The sequence below is a fragment of the Vidua macroura genome, chromosome 4 (assembly GCF_024509145.1).
Source record: "Vidua macroura isolate BioBank_ID:100142 chromosome 4, ASM2450914v1, whole genome shotgun sequence".
NCBI lineage: Eukaryota > Metazoa > Chordata > Aves > Passeriformes > Viduidae > Vidua > Vidua macroura.
The window spans coordinates 4,265,229-4,288,782 of NC_071574.1; the positions used below are offsets into that span (position 1 = coordinate 4,265,229).

General features: G+C 43.5%; 1 protein-coding gene across 3 annotated transcripts; it reads right to left on the reverse strand.

Annotated features, from left to right (window-relative positions):
- Positions 1-1,103: 1,103 nt before the first annotated feature.
- On the reverse strand, positions 1,104-22,991 carry SETD7 (SET domain containing 7, histone lysine methyltransferase). 3 transcript variants are annotated; one of them, XM_053975844.1, is made up of 8 exons: positions 22,920-22,991; positions 18,524-18,653; positions 14,078-14,279; positions 10,571-10,760; positions 8,875-8,956; positions 8,115-8,232; positions 7,664-7,821; positions 1,104-7,166 (listed from the first exon to the last, which is right to left on the reverse strand). In XM_053975844.1, exons 1-8 carry the CDS (start codon positions 22,957-22,959, stop codon positions 6,986-6,988), a joined length of 1,101 nt encoding a protein of 366 aa, XP_053831819.1. In that variant the 5' UTR covers positions 22,960-22,991; the 3' UTR covers positions 1,104-6,985. The 3 variants fall into 3 exon arrangements, with proteins under 3 accessions (XP_053831819.1, XP_053831820.1, XP_053831821.1); XM_053975845.1 differs by lacking the exon at positions 1,104-7,166 and having other exon boundaries at positions 7,673-7,817; XM_053975846.1 differs by lacking the exon at positions 1,104-7,166 and having other exon boundaries at positions 7,777-7,821; positions 8,098-8,232.
- Between the last annotated feature and the right edge of the window lie 563 nt (positions 22,992-23,554).

Here is a 23,554-nt window from a genome sequence, read left to right on the forward strand (position 1 = left end):
CCTGTTGTGTCTGCAGAGACAGGACCAGAGGAAATGGCCTTAAACTGAGATAGGGAAAATTCAGATTAGATATTAGAAAAAATTTTCACTGTTAGGGCAGTAAGGTGTTGGAATAGGTTTTCCAGGGAGGCAGTGGAGTCATGATCCCTGGAGGTGTTCAAGAGGCATCTGGGTGATGCGGTTTAGGGGTGATAGGCCTTGTGGGAGATGGATGGCCTTGAATGACCTTGAATGTCTCTTCCAACCTTGACGATTCAACAATTCCATGATTCTAACAATCCCCCAAGCACCTCCAGCCAAATCCTAAAAAGCACAGCACTAAAACCTGCCTATCCCTGAAACATTTTTAAGAAATCAGCTCACAGGTCAGGTATAATTTCTTTACATAAACCTACTGCACCTCCACAGTGTACTGGGTTATTACAGCAGGGCAGAACTGGAACACAGCCAGGCTGGGTGAAGCCAGCACATGGCACCATCCACAATCCCAGTGTCATCTTGCAAACATACACCCATCGTCCTCCCAGCCCATTATGACTGTGAAGGTTCAAGTGGCAAAGTCATTTCTGCATCCTTGCAGAGAAGGGAGGGCACAGTCTTTGCACACCTACACCCAGCACAGGCAGGAGAGGCTCAGTTACCTCAACCAGTTGTGATCACAGAGGAGGGCAGGCACTGAAAGCACTGCCCCCTTCCTCAGCACTCACCCAGCAGGATGTGTATATGGAATTGGGAGACAGAGGAATAGGTTACCTGGCTGGAAGGCACCCTGCTGCACCTTCCCACTGCCTCAGAGGAAAATACACCACACTTTAAAACAACACTTCAATGACACTTTGGGAGGGATGTTCTTCCATACCACAATACAACTGAAGCCCATGTTATGTGAATTGAAAAAGTAAAGCAGCAGAGGTGACAGAAAAAAACAAGTGGTGCCAGATGTTCATTCACTATTTACATAACTTGGCCTAGATGTGTGTTAACTGTGTGAAATCCTGCTCCCGTGCATCAGCAAAAACTGTGATCACAAAGGACACAAGGGAGGGGGAGAGGCCAGAGGATGCCCAAAACTGTGACACACAAATAACAAGGAGAGACACTAGTTTTCTGTTGAATATTTTATTTTTGCATTGCCTTCATAGCGCAATTAAAGCAATCTTTAAAATTCACTTATTACAAATGTTTGTCAAGTCTGTTTTTCCCCAGAAACACTTCTCTTGCTTCCTTGCACATACGCCCAAACACACTATAAAAACCCCATTCATAACATGAAAGGAAGGGCAAACATCATTCATGTAAACATCTTTCTTAGAGTTATCCGTTTTTTAAAAGTCATGAATAAACTTACAGATGTTCAGTAAGGCTCATAGTTCGAGTACAAATGTCATAAAACACCTATCAAGTACTGTACACAAGTTGAATACTCTGGGGTTAACTGTTAACACGTGTGTAAGCTTACCCCAAAGATTATTCTTTAGCACTTAGTTCTTCAGAACAGAGACACCCAGTAATTATGGGCTGAAGAGTATTAAAATAGCAGAAGGCCCAGCAGAAACTGTTAAGTAATACACAATTTTAGTCTGGTTCTTAGCTCAGAGTTAAACTTGTTACAGCTGCAGTAGGAAAAGTTTTCTAGAAGGGAAGCTACAGGAAGGAGGGATGGGTCCTTTGTACGATATCATGAAGAGACAAGCTGAGAGGTACCTCTTGAAAATGTGACTAGCCTTGCTACTGCAATTATTTATGGTGGCTGCATGTAATGCTGCATAAATACTTCCCCAAATAGCAGAAACTACCATTTGTAATTGTAAGGATCATTTGTTGCATCTCCCCTAAAAAAAAAATAAATTATCTACTTACTGGTATTCAATTACACTTGCATCTTACAAAAAGACATCCCTTTAAATCTGGTTTAGATCCTACTGGAACTTTTTTGTTTAAATATTCTTTCTACCATGAAAATATTTCATACAAACATCATTTTACATACAAATGTTAAAACTTGTGAAGCGGGTCTTCCCACACTCATGATTTTATGGCTTGAACATTTAATTGCTTACAATTTTTGTACAGGTATTTCTCCTAGGGGAAATAAAAGAGTTACAGTAAAATGGTAAAGAGAAAAAGGGCAGGGAGTCCTACTGCCCGAAGACAGAGGAGGGTCCACTCAAGACAGAGTGACCTTAGTGTTCAAAACCTTTGATCTGGGACAAGTAAACATGCACTTAATCTTGCACCTTTTTTTTTTCCTTAAAGAAAAAAAAAAATCCCTTATAAGACTGCTTAGAAATTATTTGTCCAAAAATACAGTTCTCCTGTTTCCATTACATGAAGCATAAGGAACAAGTTCACTGCAGGTGAAGCCCATTTCCACTCGCAGATGAAGCTGCTCCCAAACCCGTTTTCTTTGCTTGGATGCCCTTGGCACACAGCAGTGCAGTGGAAGTGAGGAACAGGCAGCACCCCAGCATGTAAGAAGATACTTCAGTACCATTGTTTCCAAAGCAATTTGGTTTTTTTAAGTGCCTGGAGGTGAAGCCCTCAGGCACCCACAGCTCCAGCAATTCTGCTGGGCCACAAGGAGAACAAAGCAGCAGATACTCGGCTCTGGGTAATGTCACCTCATCACAACAGCAGCGTTTTCCTAAAGACCATCAAATTGAGTGAAAGGACACAAATCACAGGTCTCTGGGACAGAAGCAACACCGCTGCACCCCTGGCACAACCCAAGTGGGGAGCACTGCTTTGACTGGAGGAGAAGAGCAGACAGCTGGGAAGGAAACAAAAAAGTGTCAATTTCTGTAATTTATGAGTTTCTCTTACCAGATGGGATGTTGGCTACTCTGCTCCTCCAGTGCCTGACAGAGGGTGAGAAATCCCTGACAGAGCTCTTGCTTCTTGTAGCATGTTGCTTTCAGCTTCTAGCAACGTGCTACAAGACCCCCTGGAAAAAACCCACTGCCACCTGTGTGCAACACTTCCACATCTGGAAAAGCTGTGCCAAGGAGAAGCCTGCCCAGTCACTCCCAAAACATGCAGCCTCACTCCATGACCTCCCAAAACCTCCCCAGGAGCTTCACCTGATTAAAAGCATGGGCCATCCTAGGAGGTATCATGGCAACTGTAGAAAAAGTCCAAAAACTCTCACAGCTGAAAAGCCATTTCCATGTATTTAATTTGACTTTTTCAGCAGTCAAGATTTACAGGTATTTATGTAGGGTAAGTATTTTATAATTACTATTTTTAAAAAAAGGGAATAAAAAGCCTTTTCAGGTTTGTTAAAAGAAAATCAGGATCCCCAAAAGTAAAATTATAGCACAAGACTCAACTTCAGACACCCCCTCCATGGCCTAAGCCCTTTTCCTTCTTATCCAGCGGAGTGACCCCAGCAGCAGGCAGCTCTCAGCTGCAACTTTTCTGGCTCTCATCTCCAAGAGTAGCCACTTCCAGAAAACAAAGCTTCTGTATTCTTGGTAACAAAACCCTGTGCTGCCATCACAGGAAGATCCTCTTCAGATTCTATTTTTTTTTTTTTTAAAGAGACAATCAGCAGCCTCTAATACAGGGTGATTCAGGCTTCTCATAAAGGAGCTCAAGTAACCCTCCCATCACAGAGAAGCCATGTGCAGGACTGCAGACCAAAGGCAGATTTTGGGAACTGATCTGTACCTGAAAAATGCAGCAATTCCAGGTTTTCCTAGGCTATTCTTTAGTCACAATGGGTATCCCAAGAGCCAGCTGCTCACTCAGGTCTAGCTGACAGGCATCAGCTCTCCTCCCAGCTTCTGTACCAACAGGAAAGGTCTTTGGCCAGATTCTAAGAAGTGGAGCTTCTTTACTTATTGCATATTCACCAGTAGTCAGCTGCATCCTACAGACCCAAGAAGATTGCTGTGCAAGGTGATGCTTCCTCTTCCCCAAATGAAAACCATGGCTGGGTGTGGGTCTTGTGTCTATGGATGTCATCACACTACCAATGAGGAGCTTTGTGAAGCTGGTCTTGCTCTCCAGTGAGCCCCAGAAACTGAGCTGCAACACACTGACCAAGTTAAGGCATTATTTGGATTTCTGTAACTAACCTGTGTTTGAACCAGGGGATGCCAACTCACACCTCTGAAGGACACACTGAGCTCTTTCACCACCCAGTGGCAAAAGCCATCTCCACTCTAACAGACCAGGAAGAGAGAGAAAACAAAGAAGAGTTAAAAGGCTTGGTCCTGAATCAAGCCAAAGCAGCTCTGTAATCACAACTTTTTATAGCAGGTTGGTCGCTGAAGAAGGGAGCTCTAGCAGGACCAACAGATTTTATAGAGCTGAGAAGGATAGCAGAGATAACAGAGACAATAGCCACAGCTGTGGCATGCTACCTACCAGGCTACACACATGTAGAAAAGAATCTGCTTGACTCTCACCAAATTTTTTGAGAAGACAAAGGACACCTCAGTGCCTTTTTTCCCCTAGAATTTCCCTATTTTAGGATACAATTCTTCAAGCCTGATGCACAAAGAGCACCTATATTCTATTTATCTCAAAATCAGGCAATATGAAGACTGATAAATCTATTAGAACATAAGCAACTCCACAGGGGAGATTAGCAGAGGAATCAGAGACTGATCAGGAATGAAGGCAAAGGAGCTGTAGAGATCAGAACATTTTAAACACAATTGCCCAGTGAGCACAGAGAGGCCAGCAGTCCAAAGCAGGTTATCGAGATTGTGGAAGGAGTTACCATCCATTCCCAGAAGGGCTCAGTCACATCTTCCCTCTGCTCTTTCCTGCACCCAAACTCAAGCCTCAACTTTGCAAACTTCATGATCCTGGAACAATAATTCCCAAGACACACGTAAGAGCTCCCTACCAGAGGCTTTCCTGCAAGTGGCTGATGACCTAAAGCAATGACTCATGGGCAGGTAGGGACAGATGAAGTCATGCCCATTTCTTTTTGAGAATCATTTAGTGAAGCTGAGCAGCTGACTGACCTTTGCCAACTCTCCATCACCTGTGAGGTTGGTTGTGTCTCTGCACACTCAGGTGAGTCCCTGACCTGTCACCTCTGCCGTGGACGAGGCGCGGAGCTGCGACCTGAGTGTCCAGCACCAGGAGATGGGAGGTGTCACAGCTCATGTGCAGATCACTGCTGAAAGAGTGTCACAATACCCTGAGCCTGCCTGTCCCCTGCCTCAGCACGTGCACAGAGCAGCTTCTGTGCAAACTGAAACGATGAGGTGATGGAAAATGTTTGTGAGCAGCCACAGGGACTAAACAGAGCCCAGGTTGTGATGAGTAATTCCTGACTTTTCCACAGATACCAAAGAAAGGATTCTCAGACTGCACAGAACAGCAGCCTCACCCTTCTACCTGCAGGTACCCAACACATTCTCCCTGCCCAGCTCCCCAGACAGCCAGATGCCTCCAACAGTTCAAGCAAGCAACCGAAATGTGTTGCAACAGAAAGGTAGGTCTGATTCCCAAATCATTTATGTTACATATATACAAACTTTTAAAAACTATAAACATTTAAAGAAAGCGTTGCAAATGCATTTGAGTTTTTCCTAAGCTGCTAAACCCAAAAGAGAACATCAGAATCTCAGAAAGGCTCCAGTATCCAGACCAAGACAATACATGATTTCTCTCTTACACAGCATTAGGCAAGCCTAGTACAGTATCTAAAAAACAACACATTTTCCCTAACCCTGAAAAACCCCAGAACATAGCCCTGCAGATGAATATTCACAAGCCCCCACTGCTGGCTGCAACAAAGCTATGGACTGACTGCTGTTTATAAATATGAGCATCGAGTGATGTTTTTACATTCATTGTTTGTCTTTCAAAAACAATCTTTTAATATCTTTTCTTTAAAAAAAAAGTCTTATTTTGATACCTCATATTATATTAATTCACTCTGTCATAAACCAGAACTACTAAAAGATGGCTATAAGGCTATGTTGTTCCATCAAGTGAGCATCAAGTGAAAAGATACAGCTCTCCTTCACCAAGGACTACAGCCTGCCCCCAAATATGTGCACCTCCTTTCAGAGAATCCACGGGAGATCCAAGCATCTTTTGCCTTGAGAACTGCATTTCACACTTGAACAGGTGAAATACACAAACCAACTCATGAACACGGATGCAAGTAATGTGCTTGCCTTCCAGAACATGTACTTCTGGAAGTCTTTCAACAGCAAGTCTGTTTTCTCCTTTTCACAAAATCTTCATGCAAAGAACAGCTTCATTTGCATGTTATAATAATAAATTAAATAAAATAAGCCAGCCGTACAGGCTAGATAAATATTAGGTTTAGACATGTTGCTATACTATTTAGAGAGCCACAGAGACCAACACACAGCACTCTCACATACACACACAAGCCTTTCCACTAGTTAGAAAGGATTTTCTCCTGCAAAAGAGGATTTGTAGAAAGAACAATGTTCAGACAAGAGGAAAGGGGAGTTAAAACCCAGCCTCCTATATGCTAGTAAATAAACTGCTCTATTGCAAGATTCAGATCAAAGGTTTAAAAAGGCAAAATTATGCTACTATTAGAGAATATCAAAATATTACTGTTATCATCACAAGTGGCATATATGCAAAATGCAGTTGCACAATAATGCCTAGGCAGGTAGAGAGCAACACTAAGTCTGCCGACTAAAAGTGAACAATACACCCATTTTTAGTTTCTTTCTAGTCTTTTGGCATCTTTGCATATGGTGCAAAAGCAGAAGCTACCAAAGAATACCACATCTTGTATAGAATATTAAATAATTTTTTTCAGATAAGACTGGTGCAATGCTAGCTAATTTTTAAATCTGCTATAAGTAACACAGTCAAACCTAGTTAGTATCCAAGGAACTTATCTCTTAACACAGAATGCAAGGTTATGATGCAACAGCATGAACAATCCCTGGTTGTCCAGTTTTCAGTATAAAGGTAGTGCATAGATCCAAGTTTCTGTTTCAGTTTGCTGAACGGAGAAGGCGCTCCCACGTCACTTTTGCTGGGCAGCCTGGAAAGCTTTCAGTTCCAGCTGGTACCACTCTGGTGCTTCAGGCCCATTCTGCCCCACAGGGTTGTGATCATACCCATAAGCCACTGTCAATTCCTCATCCTTCTCCACAGCCCTGATGGTACGGATACACTTGATGGGCCCAAAACGAGGATGAACAAACCTAGGAAAAAAAACATCTTTGCTAGGCTCAGCTGTCAAGTCGCATACTCTGCCAGCCCCTTTTACAGTTCCAGAATTTACTCACTTCAGAGCAATGCTGCATAATCTGATATTGAATTAGCAGACTTGAGTCAACCTCATAAATATTTGAGAATATGAGCAAAAATATTGATTTATCAAAGCATTGGTAGCTCAGCAAATACACTGCAGTTCTAGCCAAGCTAGGATTTAGAGAACTGTGATGATGCATTTTACAATCAAGAAGCAACTCAAAGATCATGACAAAACCAACAAGTTGCAAACTTCAAGGTACTCCATGGTAAGTCCCAATAGACATCAAGCACCCATAATGCTAGCCCATTTCCAACTCAGCTCCTTCAGTGCTTCAACTCTTTACTCCCAGCCCACCACTGGTCCTCTTGCAGCTGCCCAGGGACCTCGTGTGAGCCCAGAGAGCCAGGCTGCAGCTTCTACCCTAAAACAAAGGGCTGTACTTACGGCTCATAGGTGCAGTTAGGAGTGAAGGAATGGTTGGCCTTGTGCCCCAATGAGGCACAGTACTTGGCAGCGTGGTTGTAGGGCTCTGGCACGTCTATGACCGTTTCATCGTCCAGGGATATTGTATTTCCATTGAGGGCCCAGTCTCTGCTGTCTACCTAGTTTGCAAGGCAAAAATCCAATGTCTGTGTGTAGGAGGGGTCAACTTTGTCAGCAGTTTGAAAGCCAACGTTCAAAATATATGCAAATAAAGCTTTTCATGGGTGTACGCCATTGAAAAGAACAACCCACACTTTTAAAATCTATACATAGGTGAGCATGCACTGTCTTTCAATTAAACTCCATCATGTTAAATCAAGGGTGGGGAGGTAGTGGGTGTTAGATCCTACTATGAAAAGAAAAGTTCAGGAGGAGCAATGAAAATTCAGACTGACTTTTTTCTTTTCTTTACCTCCTGGTGTGTAATTCGCACTCCGTTATAGAAGGACATCACCGTACTGGCTTCTGCTGCTATTTTTGAAAACAATCCTTCTCCAGCACTGGAAATGAGAGAGACATCCACATACACCCTACAAGAGGAACAGGGCATGGAATCAGTGACTGGCTGCAGTTTTAATTTTCAAGAAGTACAACACTACTGGGATAAAGCCCAATACTTCAGTATAACAATAAAGCTAATAACAACAACAGCAGCAAAACAAAATTATTATTATTATTATTCAAAACCTCTTTATGGAACTCCTTTCCTTCCTCTCTTCCATATGTTCTCTCTATTTTGTCAAAACTGAGATTTGGTAGTAAGTTTGGGCTGACTTGGAAAACTTTTATTTTTTTTTTTTAAGTGTCAATCTACTGTTAGTCCATAATGATGGCTTCAATTCAGGAACATCCTCAAAAAACATATCAGAACCCCAGAAGTCCCCACCAAGCTGGGGTTGCTGGTATGTACATGCACTGAGAAGCAAGAGTTCTCAAGGTGATGCCCCACATCTTCATGCACTCAATGCAAATTAAAGCAAGCATTTTACTAATCACTTCTTTAGATATTTCAGACTATCAGAAAGTGCCTACAGTTGAGGTAGGAAGCCACACAGGGCTTCCATTTTACAAACCTTTACATATCCTTTAAGTTTTAGATGAGAAAATTTTTGTAAAAATAGGCTCTAAATAGGTAACAGTAAAAAAATATGGGGAGAAGAAAAAAAAATTACCTCTCTGATTCATATGGATCAGGAAGAAGGGCATTTGTAGAAATGCAGGATGAAGTAGATTTGTCAAAACTGTATACTGGGCCTAAAAAAAATCAGACATCAATGAAGGAAATAAACTAATTGGCAGTACTGAGAGTATGCAATCCTTAACTTAATCAAGACATTCAAAAATTAAATTCTAATGGCTGCAAAAAATGTTACACTTCCAAAGAAAGGTATTAAACAGAACTGCACTGTAAAAAGCCTTAAGTGAAACACTGCTTCTTGATTATTTTTCCCCCTCAAAATCTAGAGTAATAGTGCTAACACAAAAAGATGATACATATGTTCTTCAAATTACCAGCTTGTAGAGGAGGACTGGATACTCTTTCAAAACTGACCCTCCTAATGTCTCTAAATACAATTTAAAAGCAAAACAAAACTTAAAAGGATATATTCAACAGATCATTTAAAAAATCCCCAAAAAACTTGATTACTTCAAATATGAAATATTTTCTAGTCCAGATCCTGAAGAGACTTCAGCCAGAAGATAACATTTAGCAATCAGAAAGCACTCTTGCTATAGTCCTTCATTTTTTGTCATTAATAAGCAACTTAGTGGTACAGCTCTAATTATATTCTTACATCCTTCTCCCAGATGTCAGAGGACTATCTTGGACATAGATTAAGAAGAAGGTAGAAATAAGATGGGGAAAAAGCCCCACAGAACAGAATACTACAAAGTTTGATTTAAGGCCTTTGCCACTGGTATCCAGGATCTGTTCTGGACAAAGGCAGCTTCCCCCTGAGTGGAATTTCATCCTATTTACATAGCACAACCATACCCTCCAACAAAGTAAGTTTTATGTTAAATTTTGACTTGCTATCACAACTGAGAGAAAATAGAACTGTCATGCATTTGCTTGTCAATACCTTTTCACTGAGCTTTACATGCCTATTTCATATCAAGTGAGACAATTTTTGCTGGCAGAGCAATAAATGCATTAGCAGTCCTTGCTTGTTACTGCAGCTTAACCCACACTCCTCCAAAACATCACAGACACCTCAGAACAACAAACCCACTCCAGAACTATAGGTTCAAGCCACTAGGTGGAGAAGGCCCCACCCTATGCCCGTGCACTTCACAGCCACTTTCTGTCAGCAGGACCAGACACGCGGTAGGGTGCTGGTGAATCAGACCATTACACAATGACTGAATCTGGTTCACTAATTCCAATCTCAGCCCAGCAATGCAGGTGCCAGAACATTCACACTGCAAACACTGACTTGCACAAACCCAGCTGACAGAGCTACAACCAAATCAGGGCCTCGCTCTCCTCTTGCAGTTATTTCACTGCAAGAAATACCAGAGCTGAGGAGGTAGATGTACCACCATTATCAGGGGGAATGGAGCAGGTTTTCCATCTGGTACAGAGGGTAGCAGGATGTGTGACAAGCAGAACTGTGCCCATGAGCACAGGAGTGAGAGAAGGGCTGTGAAATGCACTTGGACAGGACCACACAGGGGGCACTTCCCATCTGTTTCCATGACAAAGACCATCTTCCTCTCTGCCCAACGCTGTGACTTGGAGAAAGGGCCCCTCACTAACAGCCTGCGTCATCACAGCCAGCCTCCAGTGAGGAACATCACAGGAACCAAGCTGCCTGCAGCAAAGGGCTGGTAGCAGGAATACAAGTTTGTGTTAGCTGAACTTACTGCCTGGAACTACTTCAAATTGAGGTTTCCCATCCTCAACAGCTGTCAGAGTTGCCAATTTTGCTTCTATCATTTCTCCATCTATGAACCTTCCAGAATATGCAGTCTTTCCATCAGGATACACATAGGCTATTTTCTCTCCAGTCATCTCCCCATCTTCATTCACTTCTCCCACAAGGCTGCCTCCATCCTGAGAGCACAGGCAAGAAAGAAAAGGCAAAACATTTAATTATATTTTACTATCCTTGATGCCTAAGATTTTTAGCTTTTTATATTTTTCATGTATTTGTAGTTTTGTAGATTGCAAATGTGTGGCTGTAGCTTCTATTACTTTTCCTATCCTGTTCCCCTACATTTAGGAACAATATGCTAACCTTCTAAACACATTCCTAAAATATTCTTTAGTCTTACCACAAGAAGAGTACCAACTACAACAACATTCTGTTTTCCAACCAGAATCTGGACTTAACCAAACAAAAGTGGGACATAAGAAGCCTGGAGACTGCTTCCAATGGGACAGAACCTGAGGAATTATTACCTAATCAACTAACCTTTTAACTGGACAATACATGATAATTACACTAATCAACAAACCCTAGAAAATGGTGAATTTAATGTACCATGTGTGGTTTTCACCATACTGAGTACCTGACAGCTTTCAAGTAAAAGTCTGCTTTTATACTCATTCTAATGTTGGGAAGATCTATTCTATTTTCTAGACAACATCCAGTAAATGAAAAGGGTTTTCCCCAAATTTTTAAAAATGCATCAGTAAGTTCAGATGTGAAATTATGAAAATGAGGGAGAAAAAGACACATGAAGAAGCTTGATGAAGTCATTCCAGTTAGGATAATACTGATTTTCTACGTTGTTCCAAACAGGCAAAACCCAAGGTCTTTCCTTCCATGTGACACAAACATTCAATTTCACTTGGTGGAAGCTGTATGTGTGCAGTGTGCAAAACAAGGACCAAAGCCACACAGATGTCCAAGTTTGATTACTATGATACTGTGCTGGAGGAAAAAAAGATTTAACGCTACCTTGCTAATTCATGGTACCTCTAAAGTCTTGAGCCAATGAAGGAAAAATGATTCCCAGAGTGCCCCCCAATGTCAGGTGGCAATCAGTGAGAACATCTGTTTGTGGAAAGCATCAACAGCAACACTTTTCCTCTCCAAAGTCTACACATTTCAGCCCTGGGCTTTGCCATCTGTGATTTGCCTGCAGCTCAGGTTAGATCTATTTCCAGAACTGCAGAAATGAGATGCATATATTACCACAGGTCTAACCACTTCTTGTGGGTTAAGATTTTTCCTTTTGTTTCTTTCTCTCATATTATTTTGTCCCATCTGTTGCTACAAAACAATAACTATGGATACTTAGAGAACAAAAGATGTGTCTGCGAGGAAGAGGAGGGGGAAGGGTGTAGCTGGTTACTTTCTTCACCTGGCATGGGGGTTTTCTTTGGAAGGGCAAAGATACTGAGGGGGTCATATTTCTTCCCATTCCAAGGGAGGTTCCTGCCTTCCTTAGCAGACACCTGTCTTTCAAATCTAGACACCACCTCAGGTATTTATTTCAAAAAAGACAAGGAAGCATCTCCAAATAACACCCCGGAGCAAGACCAGCAGGTGTGTTGTGGAAACAAACTGATTTATATCAAGACCACTGAGCACAGGCTCTATTTCAAAGAGACACAATTTTGTTCAACTCCAAGGATGAAAGAGTTTCAAGCATGCTGCAACAGAGAACAATGAACCTTAAGTCTGGGAAAAAAAACTGTGCACATAGCATCCTGCACAGAGTCATGAGAAAACTGGTTCCATGGCAAAGGATTTTTTTGGAGCACCTTGTATCCCTTAGTCTGGCAAGACAGTAATGATAAACAACCTCTAATTATCAACATTTCCAAAAGGTACAGCAACACTTTGTCATCTGGAAGATGAAGCAGGAGATACATGAAGCAAATGGTCAGCTGTGTGTATTTTATACACTAGGACTGAAAAACTTTTGGCAGCATACACCAAGCATTTGCTGATGCTTAATGGCAATAGTGAAAACCAGTAAATAAAATGAACAGACAGTCTTGGTAAGCATTTAGAAATCAATCTGCAACTAAAGCTTGTGCCATATGTACAGAATTAGACTGGGTTTTGACCAGCAGCTTAATTACATGAAGACATTACCTCCTTGGCACAAGACAAGATTGAAAGATTCAACTCTACCATGTAAGGTTTAATAGGAATTATATTTTTAAAAAATCTGCATCAAAAACTCCCTAAAAACTCTACAACAGTCACTGCCTTAACTAGCATGGTTACAAAAGAACATCAAAATTCAAAAATATAAAATAGTGTCTTGTTTAACTAGCAAATCACTTGTCCACAATTCCAGTCAGAGGCAATAGCTCTCACACTAGTTACATCTGATGTGTTAGGCAAAGCCAGACTTCACACAATATCCTGTGGATGCCTGTGAGCCCACAGCGGGGAGAACAACAGTGATCCCCTGGAGAGATGCACCTTAGGCTTCAGGCATTCCTCACAGCTCAGGGTGAGGAAAGAAGTTTCCCCCATGGTGCTCTGCAGCACTATGTTCATTTGTCCCAGTTCTGTCCTCCCCTTTGGCCTGCTGGCCTTCCCCACTCCTTTTACCCTTATATGTTCATGTTCTAGTGAGTTCTCCACTCTCTGTAATCCCACTGGTGTGTAACCCTGCCCATCCACCCTGGCAATTCCCTACTGGTTCCTGTGCTTTGTACTGCCCCTGAGCCCTCAGACCATTGGATCCCTGATGCTCTCCTCCACCCCCTCTTTCCCTGGATTTATACCCTGGGCCCTCCTTTGTCTTTGGCCCCTGGACCCCTTCAGCGTGGCCTGAAACGAAGCACGTTGGAACTCCACGCCTGGACCCTCGTGTGTCTTCACTGCTGAGTGTGTGTGTCTGTCTGTCTGTCTGTCTGTGCTGGTGCTCTCCTGGCTCCTACCCCTTGGCACAAGACACTCTCGGGGAAGGCTGCGTCCACCACCACCATGGACCCCAACAATATCCTGCAGAAACGGAGACAAAGTCTCTCCTCCTACTTTCATAAGAGCAGCGGGTTGCAATAACTGGCGTGGCTCCCATGCTCCTCACCTGCAGCCAGCATTACAAAGTGGCAAAATCCAGCCTTCCCAAAGAGATAATGCATAAGTTATTAGACATCCTATTTCTATGTTACACACAAATCATATATAAATGCACTTCCAAGGGGCTGGGTTTCCTGGAAGATGAAAATGGTGACGGGCAACTTGCAACCTGACTGAATCTCACCTACTGGGCAAACATTCAACACCAAAATCCTTTAACTTTGTGATGGATTACCCAAAATCAGAAGGTCCAGATCTTTTACCCAGCTCTGTGTGTGCTGATTTTTGGAGAGCTGGGTCACGGTGGGTATTTCTTTCAGCTGGGGAGAAAAGAAAGGTACATAATTCTACAATAAGGAGAGCAGGTGGTCAGGTTTACCGGGTAATAAATCCAACAGATTCCATGTCGGATGTTGTCTTTATACTGCCCTTTGAATATCAGCCGCCCGTCACTGTCGTACTCCTGGGCTGGGCCGTTCAGCTCTCCATCCACGTAGGTGCCATGAAGGACCACTCCATCCTCATAGGTGTAGATTCCCTGGCCTTGCAGGGCGTCATCAACGTAGTACCCCTCCAGGGTGCTGATGAAAAGAGAAAGAAAACAGCAGTGGAAAATGTTCACCTCTCAGAGGTGAACCCAAAACCTCAATGCATTGGAGCACCAAGGTGAAAACCAGAAATTTCTTTCTGTGGAGCTCCAAAGGCAGAAAACAACTTACAGCACCCTTTCAATCAGAGTGTGCTGCACAGACACAGAATCACTCATCTCAATCACATGCCTGGAATTTTCTGTAGGCTGGAATAGTCAGCGAATGGACACTCCCAGTCAAAGAAGGAATTCTTGCTCAAGCAGGCTACTCTCACATTAGGATTTTCTACCTGCTAGGTGTGGACCTTCACTGACATGTCTCTGGAGAGATGAAATTGAGCTGCTGTACATGTGAACTGTGACAGGGAATGAACTGCAACCTGCCACAGTTCAGTGTCAGCTCCCCAGCAATACACTTAGCTGCTATTCGTACAGGCCCCACTAAAAGCAGCCATTTTTCATGTATTTGTCTTAAAATTGAACACAGCCTGTCGAACAGAATTAGTGCTGCACTTGGATTTAAACAAAGAAACATTTCATTTCGGTTTTGTCTTGCAAACCCTTTACTATCACCATAAAAGAGGATCTATGCAGATATTTCCTTCTCATGCTAGGATTAGCACAAGGGAACACAACCTGTTTAGCTTTTCCTTTAGCACACTTAGCTAACAGCCAGCTGTCAGCATACACATATTTTCACTGCATAATTCTTTTTCAGATGCAGACATCTAAGGTATAAGCTGAAACATTGTCTGTGAGCACGACTCTACGTGTTTTACCACACAGATTTGCAAGAGTTGTGAAAGGAATGTTTTTCTCAGAATTCACTTTCTCGCTTCTAAAGCTTCATACTCTGTTTTTATGTAACTTTGGCAAGCTAGATGAGGTTTCCATGGGAAAATATATTACAGTAAAAGCCTCAGTGCACACCAGATGCAAAACAAGAAGGGGCAGGAAAATAATTTTACTTTTCAGTGAAATGGATTTCTCGATCCAGTTACTACAGAACTGCACAGATAGCTATGGCACTACAGCACAGGGAACCACCAGAAATCAGTGCCCTTATTTAACTATAAATGATGCCACTTTCCCCTCTAACTTATCACAGATCACTAGATTTTAATTCCATTGTAGTGAAAACACACATAGTATGCACATGTAGGATTACTCCTTAAAAGAAGCAGCCACCCCCAGTTTATGTAGTCAAAAATCCTGTCTCGTTACCTTTAATTGCACTAGTTGAAGTTAAAACACTGCTAAATTACAACAGTGCTTCAGTCCTGGAAAGAATATATTTTCTTCTACTTTAACTCAAACTTTTATCTTTTCTCTCTTTGTATTAAGCTCCAAACAGTGAGCAAAAGATCCATCTCATCTAAGGAAATCAAAAGGAAGATACCTTAAGGAAGAAGTCTGTGTCCTTCAAGCTCACCTAAAAGGTCAGATTCAGAAACTTTTATGCTGTTCAGAGTTTCTGAGCTATTTCCACCCTGCCCCTCACTTCACTTTAAGTTCTCAAAGTATGGTGTCTGCAGCCAGACACAACAATTGCAACTAAGACTTGACCAGCACAAAGATGAATAAATAGCTTCTGTGTCTTCTATAGGCAAAACCTTTTTAATACAAACCCTGAACTAACCTGTATTTTCTCTGGTTTGCCTCTCAGGTGATCATACTTCCAACAACTTAAATCCTATCACAGTCAAGATATATCAGATGTACCATCTTCCCATTATCCACTATGGATAATGGAAGGGATGGAAGATACTTCTTATCTAACAATTAAACCATTGATATGAACTGGGGGGGGAAAATACTTACTCCAATATCCTTCCAGGGATTAAGTTAATATCTATAGAGACTGATCCATTTATCTCTCACTCCCTCTATATGGAAACATGGAAAAATTTTCCCTAAAAATAATAGTTTTCTACTGTGTTCTGGGAGATGTCAGTTTACAGGAGTTTCCAATTAGGGCAGAAGGGCAGCTCCAGCTCCGTGCCAAGCATGGCTCTCATGCCTGCCTTTATAGTGCAAAGAGTTCTGCAAAGTACACTCGAGAACCACTGGCACCAAGGAAAGTTCAAGTCCACAGTCCAAAGCAGGGAGTATGCCAGAGGGCAAACTTCTCTCTCTTAAAGAATATGCTGTGATTTGTTGCATTTTCTTGAAGGGGAAGGAAAAAAAAAACAACTGATATTTCATTCCAGATTTCCATTCCCTTAACTAATCAACAGGAAGGGACAGTTATTCCAGTAAAGGGAAGAGTTTCCTTTACCAAACAAGGCAGCCAGGCAGCCAGTCCTATTCCCCAATACTCAAAAAAATGAGAATGCTGACACTGCAGCCAGTCCTGTATTTGACAGGACTCAGCTGCTCCCCAACAACAGAGGAACAGCAGTACAGCTGTCAGCCTTTACTCAGCAGCCTGCCAGGGAAACACACCCACGAGTCCTGAAGTCAGCTTTACTGCACAGGATCCTGCAAAGGGAGGGCTGTTTTAAGACATTTTTGATATTTATTGCTCATCTTCATGAGCACTCAGCCTTGTCCATGGCACACTTAATGGAAACAGCATGTCCTGTTTTATGCCAGGTCATTCTTACGACATGTCATGATTCCTGAACCATCCATTTCAGAAAGCAACTTAGTCTTGCTAGCTGGGTGTAGCTAGATAAATGATTAGCTACTGCTAATTTGGTAATTAGCTACTGCTCAGTTAAGGCTGCTTTAGCTAACTTAAAATATATAACAGTTAATGAAAATATCCCATTTTCCAGTACCACATTGCAGACTATTTTTGCATATTTTCATTCTGCTATTTCCTAAAGTCATCAGTGGCCAGCTATTCCAGTTTTTTAAGGGTTATGAAAATTGAGAGAGAAAAAAAAAAAAGAAAAAAGAAAAGACTTGGCAACACTCAAGCAGTACAAAGAAGGCTCAGCAGCAACCTGACTCTTCCCACTAAATGCTGCCTGTACCCTGGACTACATGGAAGAGCAGGCCTACAAACAAGAGTGGGTCAGTTCCTCTGACTGTACAATCAGCAACTACTCTGCTGAGATCATCCACCAGCACAGAAACATTAAATACATGTGTCCACAGAGATGCTGTCTAATAACTTAAACTAAAACTATTTTAGAGAACTCAGCTGCTGGGCAGTCCTCATTTTCAGTTACTCAGAGAAGATTTAATATGGCCATTACCAACAACAGTGAGGGTTTTTCTTCATCCAAGCTTGGAGGCCTAATCCCTTTCTACATAACTGAATAAATATATTATCTTTCTCATGAAAAAAAAAAACCCACAATCCCCAGTATGAAGCAAGTGCAAAGGCAAGTACAGACAAGGAGCTGACTCACAGCACAATACCTCTGCTCCTGCTCAGAATTTTGCTGAGCAGGAAGAGAGTAGACCCGGCATGACTGTCAGTTTAACAGCCGCTATTCAGAGTGTCACCAACAGCTGCAAAACCATGAAGAATCGTGTCATTTTATACATTTGCTGCTCCCTTGGAGGAAATTCTGAGCAACTGCAGACAGGAATGCTGCAGTGGTGGTGGGGAGAAGACTTGCAAGGTGCTCGTAATGAGGATCAGAGAAGAAAACACATGCATAGGCACAGACTAGCCCTATTTCACTGTCACAATTCCCAGTGAAAAGAATGGAAATGATAGGGGGTTTTCTGAAAGTAAATCAGGCCACAAGCAACTTGCAGAGGATGAACTAGAGCTGCTACCAAACCTGTATATAACTCAGTCCTTTAACTGATAAACAGTTTGACAAAGCAGAAGGCAAGCCTCTCTGTCAAGGTCCTGTGTCTGTGTGTGAGGGCTGGCACAGGGAGCTCTGGGTCCAGTTGCACTTTCTGTGTAGCTCTATAAGGCAAAGAAGTCCACCTGAAGTAATGAACTTTGTTGTCCAAGTCATTGTCAGCATGGTTTTCAGTAGTTTTGACCACCTCTTATTTCTTGTGATTTCTAATAAGCTCATAACTATACAGTGCTAAAAGAGCTCACACCACTGCATTGTCCCTCCAGGAAACAACTACAGGCACCTCATTACACACAAAGCCACCACAAGAATGGCTACAGCAGCAGCAAACTTTTCAGCAACAATTTTTAATGAGAAATCTTATCCAGAAACTCAGCAGTGTACAATCAATGTAGATTAGTTTTGCATGACTACAAGCAGAAGGAAGAGTACAGAAGAAAAAAATCAAAGAGTCAGAGTATACCTTCCATCAAAAAAGAAGAATTTGCCGCGGCCATTCTTTTCTCCATGCACAAAATTTCCTTCAAATCTGTCTGTCGATGAATAGGTTACTGTACAGAATCCATGAGGCAGCCCATCGTCATCTAGATGCCCTGAAATGAAATCCAAACAAAGAGCAACAGAACACATTAATTATTATGCAAGATTTTATATCTGCTCTCATTATGTAGCTACTTGAAATGCAGTAGCTCCCTAGTACAAAACAGTAATTCAGATCATTGCTGTTAGGAACAGTGATCAGACATTCTGTACAACTGAAGTCTGTACTTGTAAAACACATAGCTTTAAATAAAAATAAAAGATAAGGATAAAAGAAAAGGGATGAGAGACAGGAGAGAGAAGAGAGTAATAAGCAAAACTGGTTTCTGAAAGAAACAAGGTTTAGATTATTCTAACTTGTATGAATAGACATCTTTAAAATTATAAAAATTCTTTAAAACATATATTTATTGGTGAGAACAGGATAAGAAAATGTTCAATTTTTTTTCTTTTCATAAACACATGCCTTATGATAATGCGGGTGTGCCACTGTACACCTGTATTCACAGGAATTTAAAGAAATAAAAGTATGCAATATCCATAATGCTGTGCCCCTGCAATACGTCAGTCAACGTGGTATTTAATATTTTAAATGCTGTTCTCCAGTGCCTTTCAGATGTGTTCACTTTATATCCTGTTCCTAGCCCCAGCCATATCAGTTTTCCCTACTACAGCTGTTGCACAGAGGGAAAGCAGAGACAACACACTGGGATCCTCACCTGCATGGTTTGTGTTTTATTGAGCAACTCTACCAAGTTTAAGCATAATAAGGCTCCTATTGCATCTCTAACTGCCTCTTCAAAGCCAAAACAAAATGACAGAGAAGTGTTTCAAACTATGATTATTGCCTGGTTTAGCTGTGTGAGCTCTGGCTGCAGGGCTGCTCTCAGCACAGGGACACACCTGAACGGGTGCGGCAGCTCCCACAATGTCATTTTACCAGGTATAAATTTTGCATGAAAAATGTAAAATAAATAACAGCTAGCCTATATTTATGTTCTTCCATGCTTCTAACTAAAACATTACCTCTGATTCCTCCAGTCTCCTGGTGCTGCATACACAGCCTATTAGAGATGACAGTGTATGCATCCACTTCTGCAGGCTTTGGGTCAAGCTCTTCCCTGACCAAATTTCCCCTAAACTGGAAAGGTTCATCACACATATGGAAAGGCAGAAACAAACTTCAGTGTGAAGGGGACTGATCTACAGCCCAGGCTAATGCAGGCAAAAAGAGGCACTTCAGTATTAGCAGACCTTGAGCCCAGTGCCCAGAGAGGGAACAAGCTGTGCAGACTTCACTGAGTATGGAAATGCACCTAAAAAAGTGTACAGGAAAAAAGTAGCAGCGAGGAATCTGAACTCATCCAAGAGCCAGGATTCCCTCCCTCACCTTTCCCTTGCATGCTCCACCAAGTTTCTCTCGCACCTGCACGTGACTGTGCTCTCTCTTCAAGTCCCTAGTCCAAACTAGACTGAAAACAGTTAAAAGTTTAAGAAGCCAGTAAAACCAATCAGGCGCTGCTTATCAGTTCACAGTGAGAGAAATAAGAGAGTAAAAAGAGAGAGCAAAAGGTGGAAGGAAAAAAGCTCTATCACAAAAGGCTTTTAATTACTTTGAAGAGGAACTCTTTAAACAGAAACTGTTCTTTCCAAAGAGAAGAACCCCTCCCATTCTGTCAGGACACCCCTTTTTGTAGAAAGGACAATTTTAAGCTAAATTTAACCAATTATTATTAATGATTAAATACTAATAACCAATTAAACTAAAAGGTCAGTAACATTTCTGATGTGGACACCTCTTTTATACCAAAAACTATGTTAACACATATAGTTTTAATTAAAAGCCTTTTAAATTAAGTTTTATCAATATAGAAGGGTACACTGGTGTAAGTTAACAAACCCTGAACAACAGAATACCAGTTTCCCCATCACTACAGGGGCAAAATTTTATAAAATACTTGGATTAAAAAAAATAAAAAAAACCTGATAATACTGGTACATTATACTATTTTAAAAAAATACCCAATGCAACAACAACAAACTCTTGCAACTTTGTTCTCTGTGACTATTCAGCTTTGTCAAGATTTTGCTGGAATGCAAAGCCCAGCACAAAAGCTGCCATGCCTGTACAGAGAACACATGTCAGGCCTTTTGCACAGTAGGATACAGAATACCTCGGAGATTTAAAATGGTCAGCTTTGATCCAGTGGCCTCTATACAGGGTCTTAATCTCAGCCACAATACAAAGAATCCAATTATTCTAATGTGCTAGAAGCTTCCCCTTATTAAAAAAAAAATAAAACCATGCCCCCACCACTGCAACAAAACAAGAAACACAGTCTCTCTTAGTCAACAACATGGGAAAAAAACTCAATTTCAAGTTTCATAACATAAATACAACTTTTTTTTCTGTATGGGCTGAGGCCTTTGGCTCTAATTCTGTTTCAAATTAAGTCACCAGAAAATATCCTCATTATTTCATGGGGAGCAGTGCGTTCCACTTTCCTTTCTCACCACTCTCCTCCATTTGCAAAAAAGAAACCCAAAACGTCCAAACATATTTTTAAATTTTTGTATAACCTCTCTTCTGTTGTTTCATGAAGGGTCTCCTAAAACTTCCTCTTAAGCTCAGACAATGAACTTTTCAAGAACAGGAATTATGCTCACAGGGGCTAGTTCACTATGGAGTCACTTACTGAAACCACTGATGTATACAAATCAAAGATAAAAGCCCTTTACTGTCATTATCACTATTACTTAACAGATGACATATAACGTGCATCATCAGTAAAAGATTCTGGCCACAAAGATGCCAGGTGGATGTTTGGGGGATCACAACAATAAACCAAACTCCCTCTCCCCTACAAAAGTAGAAGTGTTGATTTCTGTATTTCTAACTTCCTTTGGATAAGTGCAAAATCCTGTTCACCCCCCAAAAAGCATCCTGCTTCTGTCTCACTCAAAAAAAAACACATACACTGCTGAAGAAAAGGATGCTTTAAAAATGTGTTTCCTTAGCCCACGGAGATGCCAAACAAATCCAGAATACAGCAGAACACTTCATCTGTGATATAAGGATGAAAACTATGATTCCTTGCCCCAGACAACTGCAACCCACAGATTTGAGGAGTTAGCAGGAAAAGGCAGTGGAAAACAGGGCACACCTCATCCATAGCAGAGCCTCGCTTCCCTCAGACCCATGTTCCACGCAACAAAGCTTCTCTGGCTCCCACACCACGCACCTCGACAGTAAATCCAGCTCCGAGCAGCAGCTGCTCAGCTCGCATCTGCTGTCACACCAAGCTGCCGTGCAAGACAGACACCTCCCCTGGAGCAACTCGCTTTGCGGCCTAATCCTTCTGCCACAGGAGGCCCACGGCGAGCATGGGCATCACCGGCACCTTCGGCAGCTCCTTGCTCCCTGTCCCAGCGGCTGAACACCCTGGATTGCCATTCCCGGCAGGACCACGGTCCCTCTGCCAGGAATCTTTGGGCAGCCGGTGCTTTCCCCCCGAGGGAGATGCCACGCTTTGTCTCCCTGCTCCCAGACATGACAGCGTGCTGGGGAGCTGCATCCCTGCCTGTTAAGGTTTCCATCAGTAATTCACTTCCAGAGGACGTGTGCCCTCTGGGTGTAGAACTCTTCGAGGGTTAGCTATCCACACATGAGAGGCGAACTGCACACAAAGGGTGTATATCAGCTATAAAGCGGCCCACCCCACTCCCATACGGACGGCTCCAGCCCTGCTGCCCATGGATATGGCAACAGTGTCTTCTTGGAGTCGCTCTTTCTTTTCCCTTCTCCATTTGCACGTATGTGACTGCAGCCCCGGCTCCCTGGGCGCTCCCCAAGGATGGGCATCCCCACGTCCCTCAGCCGCCGGGGGAAGGACCGGGCACCGGCCGCAGCGCCCAGGGAGCCAGGGCTGCAGGCCACCGCCCGCACGGGGGCACAGCAGCGGCAGAAACACACGGCCGCCACTTTATTTCTGACAATAAGAGCCGAGCAGCCGCCATCCCCGCGTCCGGGGGCGCGGAGCCTCCCGCTGCGGCCGGAGCGCTCGGCGGCGGAAGGCACCCGAAGCGCCCGCCCGGTAACGGCGCCAGCGCGGCCCCGGCTCCCCCCGGCCGAACTCCGCCACGTGCGTGGCCCCGGCCCGCCCGTTGCATAAGCCCACTGATGTCATGCGCCGCGCCCGACCCCGGGCGCCCAGCTCCGGCCGCCGCCGCCTCCGCCGCCCCCGCCCCGCGCCCCCATAGCTCCTGCAGCAGCGCCCGGCGCCGGCCGGGCCCCGCTCCCCGAGCCGTGGGACACGCACCTTCCACGATCTCCTCCAACGTCTCCTCGTCGCTGTCCATGGCGGCGGCGGGCGCGGGCAAGGCGCAGCCGCGGTACCGGGGGCGGGCGCCCCACGCCCCGCCTCCGGCACACTCCCGGCGGAGGGGCCTCGGCCCGCCCTGAGGGCGTGCCCGAGCGCGGCCCCGGTGGCCGCTGTTTCCCCTCCTGATGAAGTTATAACCACAGTGAGGTCTCCCCTCAGTCTCCTCCGGGCTGAACAGACCAAGTGACCTCAGCCACTCCTCATACAACTTCCCCTCAAGGCCCTGCACCATCCTCGTGGCCCTCCTTTGCACACTCGCTAATGGCTCCGTGTCTTTTTTCTATCGTGGCACCCCAAACTGCCCCCAGCGCTGGAGCTGAGGCGGCCCCTGTGCAGAGCAGAGCAGAGCAGGACAATGCCCTCCCTTGCCCAGCTGCCATGCTGTGCCTGATGCCCCCCAGGACACAGCTGCCCTCCTGGCTGCCAGGGCACTGCTGACTCACATCCAACTTTGCATGGAGCAGGACCCCCAGGGCCCTTTGCACAGCGCTGCTCTCCAGCCTCTCATTGCCCACTCTGTCCCCCAGTACATCCAGGGCTGCCCCATCCCACGTGCAGAATCTGCCACTGGC

Bases quoted from the DNA above. Each gene is read 5' to 3' on its own strand.
- SETD7 (XM_053975844.1), bottom strand. From the start codon at position 22,959: ATGGACAGCGACGAGGAGACGTTGGAGGAGATCGTGGAAG. The intron at 8,957-10,570 runs GTAAGTTCAGCT...GATTTTTTTTAG, and splicing joins ATTTGAAGTAGTTCCAGGCA to GCCCAGTATACAGTTTTGAC. The intron at 7,822-8,114 runs GTAAAGAAAAGA...CTTGCAAACTAG, and splicing joins TGCGAATTACACACCAGGAG to GTAGACAGCAGAGACTGGGC.